Consider the following 12956-nt stretch of genomic DNA (forward strand, 5'->3'; position numbering starts at 1 on the left):
CAGCTCTGGATGTAACTGAAGAATATCACATAGTGGAATTGTGCATGCAGCTCTGGATGTCACTGGAGTATAACACAATGTAACAGTGGAATAGTGAATGCTGCTCTGAATGCGACTGGAGTATAACATATAATATCATAGGATTTAAAAAGTTGCTCAACAATATGCGTAGATTTAACCTGTAAAACGACGTTCAGCAGGGACACATGGACTAATAAAACATTTAAGGACATTGGATGGGAATGGTTCTCTATCCCCTCTGGTCTTTTCCACAAGTGACACCTCCTGCGGTTCTCATGCAAGTGTTAGTAAGTGAAGGGGAGATGAGCGGCAGCCGCTAACCTGTGAGGGAGTGGTCACACTTATCTCGGGCACAAAATTGTCATCAAACAGACCGATGATATTCTCCTGCTTGATGTCCTTGGAGGGCGTATGTTTTGGTGGCGGTGGAACCGGAGGGCCTTTCCTCAGCTACATGCAAGTAAAATAACAGCAAAGACAATCCACACGACCCCCACCCAAAAAGAAAAAAGGGGGGAAAAAACACAAACATACAAAAAAATAATTAGCAAAAAAACAAACAAACACAGACAAAGAACCTCCTGGTCCATCACATGTCAGGTGACATTCACCGCAGCAATGGATGAACCTTTCACAAAAAATATCAAATATTATTACACAATAAAGACACAAAAAGTTACAAGAAGTCAAAGCAAATGGAAACTTCAGCTCAATAAAAAGCCACGGACCGGGGACTCGTAACGGTGTCTATGTGCTGGACGGTTCATGTCACGTACAATATTATACTGAGTAATATGTGGATTTATCACTACGGACTGAACTGTATTATAATCGCACTATTATAAGATCTGTAACTATAATATATTATGTTGCAATTGTTTACAAATTAGTTTATACAAATATAAAATGTTTCAACTTGTTTTCTTGTGCATAGGGGGCAGTATTATAGCAGTGCAGGCAGAATCAACACTGCAGGTAATGACTTAACAAGTGACTACCTTACTTTTGTGAGGCAGAAATGTGCTCGGTGAGTTGTCACTTCCCTTCCCCCACTCCTCTTGGGGGGGACATACAAAGTAGGGGGCTGACAATAATTGCAGGAGAAAGCTCCTACCACTGAATATAAAACTTGTGCTCCATCCTGAGGCATTATGGGAGGGAAATGTACAATAACTAATTTTATTTAAAAAAAAAATAATTATTACCGTGTAGGAATGAATACTGTATCGGGAAATATTATTATTAATTGTGAACAGAAGTGCCCTTTAAATGCCATTGACTACAAAGTAGGTGCTTCATGTGGCCTTTTATCAGAGCTAGGATATCTTAGCTTGGATGACAGGTATAATATTCATTGATTAATGAGAAACAGTATATATTTTGTGTTCCTATATACACAATTATAGGTCATTCCACAATTTACCAGCAGGTGGCGCTGCTGCTGTTCCAGAAAGATTCACGTTTATCTATGGAAGCCTCTGTTCACACTTGCGTTAGTTCTTTTACGTCAGGTTTCCATTGGATTTTGCAGTTTGTAATAGTGTAGCACGCAGCAATATTCTTTTTAGTAAGGCTATGTTCACATTTACGTCAGAGGATTAGTTTTCAGATTCTGACATATTTGACAGGCCCTATTTTTCCAGTCAAAATGATGGACACCCCAGCAGAACCTGACGGGCTTCGTTGCAAGTCAATGGGGTCCATCAGGCATCGGTGTTGTGCAAATAATAATGCAATAATAAAAATGCAAGTATGAACAGAGCCTCAAAAAAAACGGATAGCTGCCGGAAAACTGACAAGTCAATGGGAGTAAAAAGGATCATAACTAATAATGAGGAATCATAAAGGATCCATCATATCTGTCGTGGATGCTGTAAAAACACAAAGCATGACGCCAGTGTGAACAGAGCCTTATACCCTGTATGATCACTCGTGGGACCTGACAGTAAGTGATTCCTTATTTCGCTTGCTTGTATCAGGCTTCCTTATTGGGTAACTCTTGGCTGCTGTGCAGTATTACATCGTACAACTATCAGGATGACCTGGGAAGTGACTTATTACTGCTGCGCAATGTTGTAAATAGTAGGATTTCTGGAGATATTAGGATGCAGAAGAGAATTCAGCAGCATATAATGTGATCAGCAGGTTAGTCAATGCCACAAGCTCCGTGCCCTCTCATACAAGTCATGGCAGGCGGCCCCCTCACTATCCTGCCAGGACGCATGCCAGGCTTAATGTTAGTGCTCACAGACGAGAAAGCTGCACAGAGAATAATGTTAGTAATTAATGCCTGTAATTATATATTCCTGAGTCATCCTCATATAAGATGTTTCATGAAGAGAACTCCTGTCTATATGCTCTATACATGCAATAAAGAGGAGTCCGCCGCTCGGAACCCCATCTATAGGCAAAAACGGAGATCATAGATAGATAGATAGATAGATAGATAGATAGATAGATAGATAGATAGATAGATAGATAGATAGATAGATAGATAGATAGATAGATAGATAGATAGATAGATAGATAGATAGATAGATAGATATGAGATAGATAGATATGAGATAGATAGATAGATAGATATGAGATAGATAGATAGATAGATAGATAGATAGATAGATAGATAGATAGATAGATAGATAGATAGATAGATAGATAGATAGATAGATAGATATGAGATAGATAGATAGATAGATAGATAGATAGATAGATAGATAGATAGATAGATAGATAGATAGATAGATAGATAGATAGATAGATAGATAGATAGATAGATAGATAGATATGAGATAGATAGATAGATATGAGATAGATAGATAGATAGATAGATAGATATGAGATAGATAGATAGATAGATAGATAGATAGATAGATAGATAGATAGATAGATAGATAGATAGATAGATAGATAGATAGATAGATAGATAGATAGATAGATAGATAGATAGATAGATAGATATGAGATAGATAGATAGATAGATAGATAGATAGATAGATAGATAGATAGATAGATAGATAGATATGAGGATAGATAGATAGATAGATAGATAGATAGATAGATAGATAGATAGATAGATAGATAGATAGATAGATAGATAGATAGATAGATAGATAGATATGAGATAGATAGATAGATAGATAGATAGATAGATAGATAGATAGATAGATAGATAGATAGATAGATAGATAGATAGATATGAGGATAGATAGATAGATAGATAGATAGATAGATAGATAGATAGATAGATAGATAGATAGATAGATAGATAGATAGATAGATAGATAGATAGATAGATAGATAGATAGATAGATAGATAGATAGGAGGATAGATAGATAGATATGAGGATAGATAGATAGATATGAGGATAGATAGATAGATATGAGGATAGATAGATAGATAGATAGATAGATAGATAGATAGATAGATAGATAGATAGATAGATAGATAGATAGATAGATAGATAGATAGATAGATAGATAGATAGATAGATAACTACTAGTTTGGTAACAATGTATCTAGTCTAGCTTCTTGGCCGTCAATTTATACACTTTTGCGTACATCTTGGGGCTAGATGAAAAAATATACTGTATATAATATGTAGCCTCAGCGGCGATCCAATAGTAAAAGCCAGAGGTGCCGTGTAGATCTATCAGCAGATCACAGCCTGTGAAGGAGATCACTAATCCACTACAGGCGTCCTCAAACAGCCTTGTCTACAAAACCAGCAATCTCTGCAGGGAAAAAACGATTTCAGATGCAGCGGGAGATTAGGAGGAAAAGAAGAGACACCCGTCAGTAACCAACACAAGAGAAGTCAAGAGAAGGTGAAGTCAGAGTCATGACTTGATCACTGGCGGTAATCAAGTGAAATCCTGAAGGTCTACAACCAGGAACATAAGACGACATGTAACGCTGACACTTGAGATAATGAAGACTTCACAACACAACATGATGGCACCAGGAATGATCCACGTACAAGTTCATGGTGGACAATTACTAGGAGGACAGAAGAAGGTGCCATCATAAGGATGGAATGGGAACAGCTACATCTCCTTCTGTCTTGGTGGTAGGTGGTCCATGAGATTGGACTCCAATGATTCCCACCATGAAGAGGCCCCGGTGCTTTGTAGACCACCTCTACAATCACAGTGGAGCACCAATGATTCTTACGAGTCAATGGACCCTCTACAGAACATCATGGCTACTCTATTGTGCGAATCAGTGGGAACCAAACTCATAGACTCCTCCAATGTTATCACCTGATCTGTCTAATCAGAGGATACATTTCGGGGGAACACCTTGTAAGCTGGCCATGGACATCAAAATGTAGCCCCTATAAAACAAATTTTCCAAGATGTCTATTTTAGGAAGGTCAGTCCTGCATCAATATCCGCGACCCGAGCGACTTCCCATGGAAAATCAGTTTTATCGTCATAATTGTTTGCATTGCCCCATTAGTAACCAGGACCCCTGTCCAACCAATGGAACAAATTTCGATTGGTTCTCCAGCCAAAAATCTTTGGCGTCCATGGCCGGCTCTATAACCAAATAGGTCTTCAAGACAATGAAGGTTTAGAAGGTTTCTACTGACTCTAATAATGGACCCTTTTGGTCTTGGGATACCTGAGAAGGTGATTTGGACACAACCACAGATGGGGTGTCCACGAAGAACGTGGCAGCAGCAGCTGGTTCCTCAGAGTCATGGTTGGTGGTCTTCTGCTCTGTACTTTCGGCAGGAGGTCCATCAGGAGGGGAGGATGGAGTCTTGTTCACTTTTGCAGGACTGGAGTCACTAAGGAAAGAACATAGCTAAGTAAACCACAAGCTTACACGTCTATGGACCGCTGCCCGGGCTGCAGGGGCCGCGCTGTTCCAGGATCCACTTTCTTTTTCAACTCTCTGTTCTTAGGTCTTTAAAATATCATCAAGTATAAATGTTCTGGTAAGGAACGTCTCAGCCACGAGCTGATTATTAATACTGTGATCCCTTTAAAGACCAGAGTTACAGTGGGGGAGCATTATAAACCTGATGTACCGGCCATATAGTGCACGTCATACCCCCAGCAAGCTACACTCCTGTTGGGTAATATGGCGCACACCAAAGAACAAAGCCAAGTTGTACCCAGGGGTTGCTCACACCAAAGTGCCGGAAAATATTTGCAAATCGGAAAGCCACGCCCATTTTACCATAATTTGCATTAACCACACCCTCTTTTGTCATCATTTGCATCAGGTAACCTTATATGATTATAGACACATGCAGAAATATAAGAAAACACTCAAATCAGACATAAAACAGGGTTATGACTTTTAGTCCAAACATGATCTCCGAGCGCATTCCCAGAAAAAGACACACAACTAATAGGTATACAATTGAAAACACGGCGCATATATATATATATATATATATATATATATATATATATATATACATACATATATACACATATGATGAGCAAAAGTTTGAACAACAGTTTTACAAATGATATGAGGATTTGGGCCCCTGGTATAAATGTTGCATAGGGGTCCAGGAGGCTTAAAGGAGTTATATAGGAATCAAAATATTTAAGTTATTTCCAAAAACAGCGCCACACCTGTCCACAGATGGTATGTGATATTGCAGCTCAGCTCCCTTCTCTTCAATGGAGCTGAGCTGCAATACCATATACAACCTGTGAATAGGTGTGGCGCTGTTTTTGGAAGAAAGCAGCCGTGTTTTTCTAAATTTTTTACAACCTCTTTAAGCTATGGCTTTGGTTATAAATGCTCTAAAGGTAGATTTAAAGGGACACTTGTATCACTAATCGTGATCTCCTTCTCTTCATTGATCCTTTTTTTTTTTATAGGATTTCAAAGGGTAAAAACTAAAAAAAAAAAAAAAAGTCATCTACCAGGGGACATCTATTTTGGTTTTCCTCTTTTTCTTAGATCTCGGAACAGACCAATCTCTCAGCTTTCCTCCACTGAGCAGTCTGTGATTGGAGACCGGGCACTTTAAGCTCCGCCCTCAGAGAATGAAGAATATTTAAATGAGCTGAACCCCATGAAGAACGTTCCACCATTGCCCTTCCCCCTGGACTGAGGTGGTCACCGCACTAGAAGATTCAACTCAGCCCAGAGGCCAATTTTGGGGAAGCAGAATTTTGAGGGTATATTTTCGGGGTCATTGAATGTTTGCACCTGGGGAGAAGACCCCATTTTTATTTAGCTGTGGGTCCTTCTTTTCACCCTATATGCCACTGGGAGACCAGCCGCTCTGAAACCTGTCAGTTCCCAGCACAAAGCCAATGTCACCATCATGTGGACCCGGTATCCCAGGTCACAAGGTCCTGTCCCTGAGGCATTCTGTACCTCGCACATCAAACAAGTGAACAGAGCAGCTGCATTGTCATAGCAGCGCTCCGTGCGGGTACGACGCTACCACACAGTCATGCACCAGGGGGGGAGGGGAAACAAGTTATTATTAGTGGGTATTAATTCATACGCAGCCGGTCCCGTATCACACACGTTATACGCACTCCTCGTTAATGCGTCATGCCGCGGCTACCACTACCTGTTCCTCTTTAGTTTCAGTCGGGAGAAAAGGTTTGCTTTCTTTCTGTTGGAAGGGTCAGGGGGGCAATTACTTTAAAAATGAAATTATTGGTAAATGCTTAAAATAAATCAACAAATTATTGTACGGAAATGAAGAAATCATCTTGAAATGACTGCACGGATCACGAGAGCAACCAATGAGAGACCTCTGTAAATTAGAGTCCAATGACTGTGGGTGCACCGACAAATCTGCCCCCCACAGCCCAATCAGGGGCCATGGGCAAGTCCACGACAATCTGACTGGTCACGAGAGATCACCTGACAAGTTCCACAGCACCTACTAGTGACTCCCTAACTTAAAGGGGTTGTCTGTCTTGGCGACTTTCTTGTCCATGTTGCATATCCCACAGCGACAAGTTGATTCTGGGGTCTCCTGCCACTAGGACCTCTTAACATAAGCAGGGGAACTGCTCACTAAATGCCCAGCCTGCAGCACCACAGTAAAGCATTACATGGCACCCACTGCAATCAATTGACATCAGTACCTTTCACAAGATAGGTGATAACTGTTGGATTGGTGGGGGTCTGACCATAAAAACCCCCACTGATAACTACAACAGGGGTCCTGGCCCCTCTCCACCAGGCAGGCCACAGCGAGGAGAAGTCGCATTGAGCGCTGTTCAGCATGCCCGCTGCCGCTCCATATAATTGTTCAGGAGGTATGGAAACAGCGTGCACGTATTTTCCCGTACCTCCTATGCAGTTGTATGGAGCAGCAGCGTGCCTGTCTGCCCACCACTCTATACAACTCCTCCCTAATACATATATAGTTGAAGGCAGGAACAGGGAATGGGGTTGCCTATTTTTGCAATCGTTGGGGGTCCCCTGTCAATCTTACATATATCACTGATCTTGTAGATAGGTGGTAAATGTGGACGGCTGCAATACCCCTTTAAGAGAAAGCTGCATGACAAGCAATATGGCCACCATTATAGCGGAGATAAAGCCACCATCCAATATTCCGAATTTTATAGAAATACAGAGGTCGGGCTTGTCATTCAAAAAACTGGGAAAGCTGGGTGACAAAGCAAGTGGGAGCTATAATGGTGGCCATATTGGTTTTATCCATTTCAGGGAAAGCTGGGTGACGACCAAATAGAATTTTATCAACGTGAAAGGAGAGACTTCTCTGGAACGTTTCTTGTATTACTGCCCCCTATATACTGGATTCGGTGCTGCTTCTTGCTCTCTGCTCCCCGGGGTGACATACATTAATACGAGATTTAAATGTCATGAGGTCCGATTCATAGATTATATGACAGTCACCAATGCCGCCCCCATATCTGTACTATGTAAGAAAGTGAAAAGCAAAATATAAACTTGTGGAATTATTTAGAAAATGCAGAGCCGGGCAGATAAGACCTGATACAAAGCGGCAGATTATATGTCCGCAACCATTCTTCATCATGACAACCCTAATAACTGAGTAGAGCTGATGGATTTAAAGGGCGTGTACACCTTTAAGAATCGTAATGAAGTCTTCTGATGTAGAAGACATCATTACTGAGGGGTCATTACCCAAACCCCCCCATCAATATCTAAAATAGAGTCTATTACTGATGGGGCTGTCTTGTGCTAGAAATCGGTAGGGTGGTCAAATCACGGAATCCCCTCCTCCCCTAGACCCATCTGAAGAAGTATAATGTGCACATAGCCTTTACATATATATATATATAAATATATATTTTTTTGTACCAAGTTATGATCTGCCAGAAGAGATTTTCTGGTTTTTACCCTCTGACAACACATCCTGCCTCTTTTCTCAGGTAGCTCATTGTGATCATAGGGAAACTTAGAAACAAAGCCGGATTCTTCTGTCATTTTCTTATTAGTGCTAGAAAAATAAGACTTCATTCAGATTGAAGCCCGATGTCCACATAATAACACCGGACTGTCAGAGAGGAGTGGCGGGAAGTGTTGTCGTAGGGACACAGGTAGAGAAGCCCTACAGGAAACTTGTATTGTAAATTCAAAACAGAGCCAACACTAACCTAGGCTGAGCTTTCACAGTTAATGCATTAGTGGAAGGTTTTCCCTCCTGAGTCTCCAGGGTCTTCATCACATCATTGAGGTTTTGATGTAGCTGCAAAATAACAAGGAAACATATCACTGGGTGTGTATATATATATATATATACCATAGCCAAAGGCCGGTGGAGAATCTCCTTCCTGTTAAAGACCATATATTTATGTCCATAGGAGGCAGTATTATACTAGTTATATTCTAATATATAGGGGGCCGTATTATAGTAGTTATATTCTTGTATATAGGAGCAGTATTATAGTAGTTATATTATTATATATAGGGGGCAGTATTATAGTAGTTCTATTCTTATATATAGGGGGCAGTATTATAGTAGTTATATTCTTGTATATAGGGGGCAGTATTATAGTAGTTATATTCTTGTATATAGGAGCAGTATTATAGTAGTTATATTCTTGTATATAGGGGACAGTATTATAGTAGTTATATTCTTGTATATAGGGGCAGTATTATAGTAGTTATATTCTTGTACATAGAGGGAAGTATTATAGTAGTTATATTCTTGTATATAGAGGCAGTATTATAGTAGTTATATTCTTGTATATAGGGGCAGTATTATAGTAGTTATATTCTTGTATATAGGAGCAGTATTATAGCAGTTATATTCTTGTATATAGGGGCAGTATTATAGTAGTTATATTCTTGTACATGGGGAGCAGTATTATAGTAGTTATATTCTTGTATATAGGGGGCAGTATTATAGTAGTTATATTCTTGTATATAGGAGCAGTATTATAGTAGTTGTATTCTTGTATATAGGAGCAGTATTATAGTAGTTATATTCTTGTATATAGGAGCAGTATTATAGAAGTTATATTCTTGTATATAGGAGCAGTAATATAGACGTTATATTCTTGTATATAGGGGGCAGTATTAGGGCATGACCACACATGGCGGAATTCCTCCGCAACTGTCCGCATCAATGCCGCACAGAATCTGCGTTGCAGATTCTGCAGCGGATCTGCACAAAATGTGCAGTAAATTGATGCGGACTGGCCGCTGCGGACTGCAGGAAAAGTGCTTCTCTTCTCCCTATTCAGTGCAGGATAGAGAGAAGGGACAGCACTTTCCCTAGTGAAAGTCAAAGAAATTCATACTTACCGCCCGTTGTCTTGGTGACGCGTCCCTCTTTCGGCATCCGGCCCGACCTCCCTGGATGACGCTCTAGTCCATGTGACCGCTGCAGCCTGTGCTTGGCCTGTGATTGGCTGCAGCCGTCACTTACACTGAAACGTCATCCTGGGAGGCCGGACTGTAGACAGACGCAGGGAGTTCTCGGTAAGTATGAACTTATATTTTTTTTTACAGATACATGTATATTGAGATCGGTAGTCACTGTCCCGGGTGCAGAAACAGTTACTGCCGATCGCGTAACTCTTTCAGCACCCTGGACAGTGACTATTTACAGACGTCTCCTAGCAACGCTCCCGTCATTACGGGAGCCCCATTGACTTCCTCAGTCTGGCTGTAGACCTAGAAATACATAGGTCCAGCCAGAATGAAGAAATGTCATGGTAGTAAAAACAATACGCTCCGCAGCACACATAAGATCTGCGGACTTCATTGCGGAATTTTGACTCTCCATTGAAGTCAATGGAGAAATTCCGCCATGAGTCCGCAACCAGTCCGCCATTGCTCCGCAACAGACAGAGCATGCTGCGGACACCAAATTCCGCTCCGCAGCCTATGCTCCGCAGCGGAATTGTACGCATCGTGTAAACGAACACTGCTAAATTAAAGTGAAAGTCAATGGAGAAACGGCTCCGCTGCGGATTAACGCTGCGGAGTGTCCGCAGCGGAATTTAAGTGAAATTCCGCTATGTGTGAACCCGCCCTTATAGTAGTTATATTCTTGTATATAGGGGGCAGTATTATAGTAGTTATATTCTTGTATATAGGGGGCAGTATTATAGTAGTTATATTCTAATATATAGGGGGTCGTATTATAGTAGTTATATTCTTGTATATAGGAGCAGTATTATAGCAGTTATATTCTTGTATATAGGGGGCAGTATTATAGTAGCTATATTCTTGTATATAGGAGCAGTATTATAGTAGTTATATTCTTGTATATAGGAGCAGTATTATAGTAGTTATATTCTTGTATATAGGAGCAGTATTATAGTAGTTATATTCTTGTATATAGGGGCAGTACTATAGTAGTTATATTCTTGTATATAGGGAGCAGTATTATAGTAGTTATATTCTTGTATATAGGAGCAGTATTATAGTAGTTATATTCTTGTATATAGGAGCAGTATTATAGTAGTTATATTCTTGTATATAGGGGCAGTATTATAGTAGTTATATTCTTGTATATAGGGAGCAGTATTATAGTAGTTATATTCTTGTATATAGGAGCAGTATTATAGTAGTTATATTCTTGTATATAGGAGCAGTATTATAGTAGTTATATTCTTGTATATAGGGGCAGTATTATAGTAGTTATATTCTTGTATATAGGGAGCAGTATTATAGTAGTTATATTCTTGTATATAGGAGCAGTATTATAGTAGCTATATTCTTGTATATAGGAGCAGTATTATAGTAGTTATATTCTTGTATATAGGAGCAGTATTATAGTAGTTATATTCTTGTATATAGGAGCAGTATTATAGTAGTTATATTCTTGTATATAGGGGCAGTATTATAGTAGTTATATTCTTGTATATAGGGGCAGTATTATAGTAGTTATATTCTTGTATATAGGGGCAGTATTATAGTAGTTATATTCTTGTATATAGGGGGCAGTATTATAGTAGTTATATTCTTGTATATAGGGGGCAGTATTATAGTAGTTATATTCTTATATATAGGAGGCAGTATTATAGTAGTTATATTCTTATATATAGGAGGCAGTATTATAGTAGTTATATTCTTGTATATAGGGGGCAGTATTATAGTAGCTATATTCTTGTATATAGGAGCAGTATTATAGTAGTTATATTCTTGTATATAGGGGGCAGTATTATAGTATTTATATTCTTGTATATGGGGAGCAGTATTATAGTAGTTATATTCTTGTATATAGGGAGCAGTATTAGGGAGGATTTACACAAGCGTGCGCATTTTGCGCGCGCAAAAGGCACTTAACAGCTCCGTGTGTCATCACCATAAGATGCGCGGATGCGTGATTTTCGCGCAGCCGGCATCATTATGACACTCTGTTTGTATGTTTGTAAACAGAAAAGCACGTGGTGCTTTTCTGTTTTTAATCATACTTTTGACTGCTGTTGCGCGAATCATGCGCGTCTCACGGAGGTGCTTCCATGTGGTGCACGTGATTTTCACGCACCCATTGACTTCGATGGGTGCGTGATGTGCGAAAAACGCAAAAATATAGGACATGTCGTGAGTGTTTAGCAGCGGACACCCGCTGCGTAAAAATCACGGACTGTCTGCACGGCCCCATAGACTAATATAGGTCCGTGCGAGGTGCGTGAAAATCACGTTCGTGCAAATCCGCCCTTAGGGCACGGCCAGACATGGCAGAATTGCTGTGGAATTCTCCAGCGTTCATTTTTTACATTTGTTTCAATCCATTTCTCGGCAAGTTAGTTCAGATGTGGCGGAAAACTCCGCTGCGGACCATAGGCTGCGGTGCAGAATTTTCCCTCCCAGCATGCACTGGCTGTTGCGGAGAAGAAGCGGAATTTCACTGCGGATTTCAGCCTTTGCAATGCAAAAACTGATATCTGTGGCAAGTCGGCTGTGATATCTGCAACGTCTGAATTACCTGTCAAATATGCAAATGTTGGTGCAGATTCGTTGCGTAATTGCCCCAAATCTGCACCAACATTTGCAGCGGAAAAACTCTGAACGTGCCCTAATTCCTGCTCTAAATTTTAGATCTGGAAATGTATTTTATCTCGGTTTATAAGGCGCTTTATTATTTAGTGTTTAGTGATCTTTTGATTTGGAATTTGTGGGGTCGGCTTCACCTCTGGGGTCTGGGTCTCACCTTACTCATCTCTTTATGGAAGTTTTCCTCCAGCCCAGCAATACTCTGGAATGTGTTGACATAGAAACCAACACGGCTGCCAAATGAAACAAAAACATTAATTGTAATTTCTCCTCAAATGGCAGAATTTGAGATTTTATGACTATGAAGGCTCCACGTCTGATATCACATCCAGACCACCCGCCGTTATTCTTCTATAGTTCCTGATATACAAAAAATGACTAATAATCCTTTTAATCTGGGTTCTATTTATAATGTTATTTTCCACAGTTCAAGGGTACGTTCACACGGCCTATTTTCAGCCGTTTTTCGGGCCGTAAACGGCAGAAAAATCGA

The 12956-nt window shown here is 40.1% G+C and overlaps 1 protein-coding gene across 9 annotated transcripts in view; it reads right to left on the reverse strand.

Moving 5' to 3' along the window:
- Positions 1–12956, reverse strand: part of BIN1 (bridging integrator 1) — a 106844-nt gene that overhangs the window by 15212 nt on the left and 78676 nt on the right. For 6 of the 9 annotated variants that reach the window (XM_075829068.1, XM_075829073.1, XM_075829071.1 and 3 more), the window contains 4 exons: positions 12621–12696; positions 8608–8699; positions 4646–4814; positions 343–471 (listed from right to left, as the gene is read on the reverse strand). In XM_075829068.1, the coding sequence (XP_075685183.1) occupies positions 343–471; positions 4646–4814; positions 8608–8699; positions 12621–12696 (466 nt within the window). The remainder of the gene's footprint in view (positions 1–342; positions 472–4645; positions 4815–8607; positions 8700–12620; positions 12697–12956) is intronic. The other 3 variants (XM_075829072.1, XM_075829075.1, XM_075829069.1) reach the window with 1 other exon arrangement.

The sequence above is a fragment of the Rhinoderma darwinii genome, chromosome 6 (genome assembly GCF_050947455.1).
Source record: "Rhinoderma darwinii isolate aRhiDar2 chromosome 6, aRhiDar2.hap1, whole genome shotgun sequence".
NCBI classification, from domain to species: domain Eukaryota; kingdom Metazoa; phylum Chordata; class Amphibia; order Anura; family Rhinodermatidae; genus Rhinoderma; species Rhinoderma darwinii.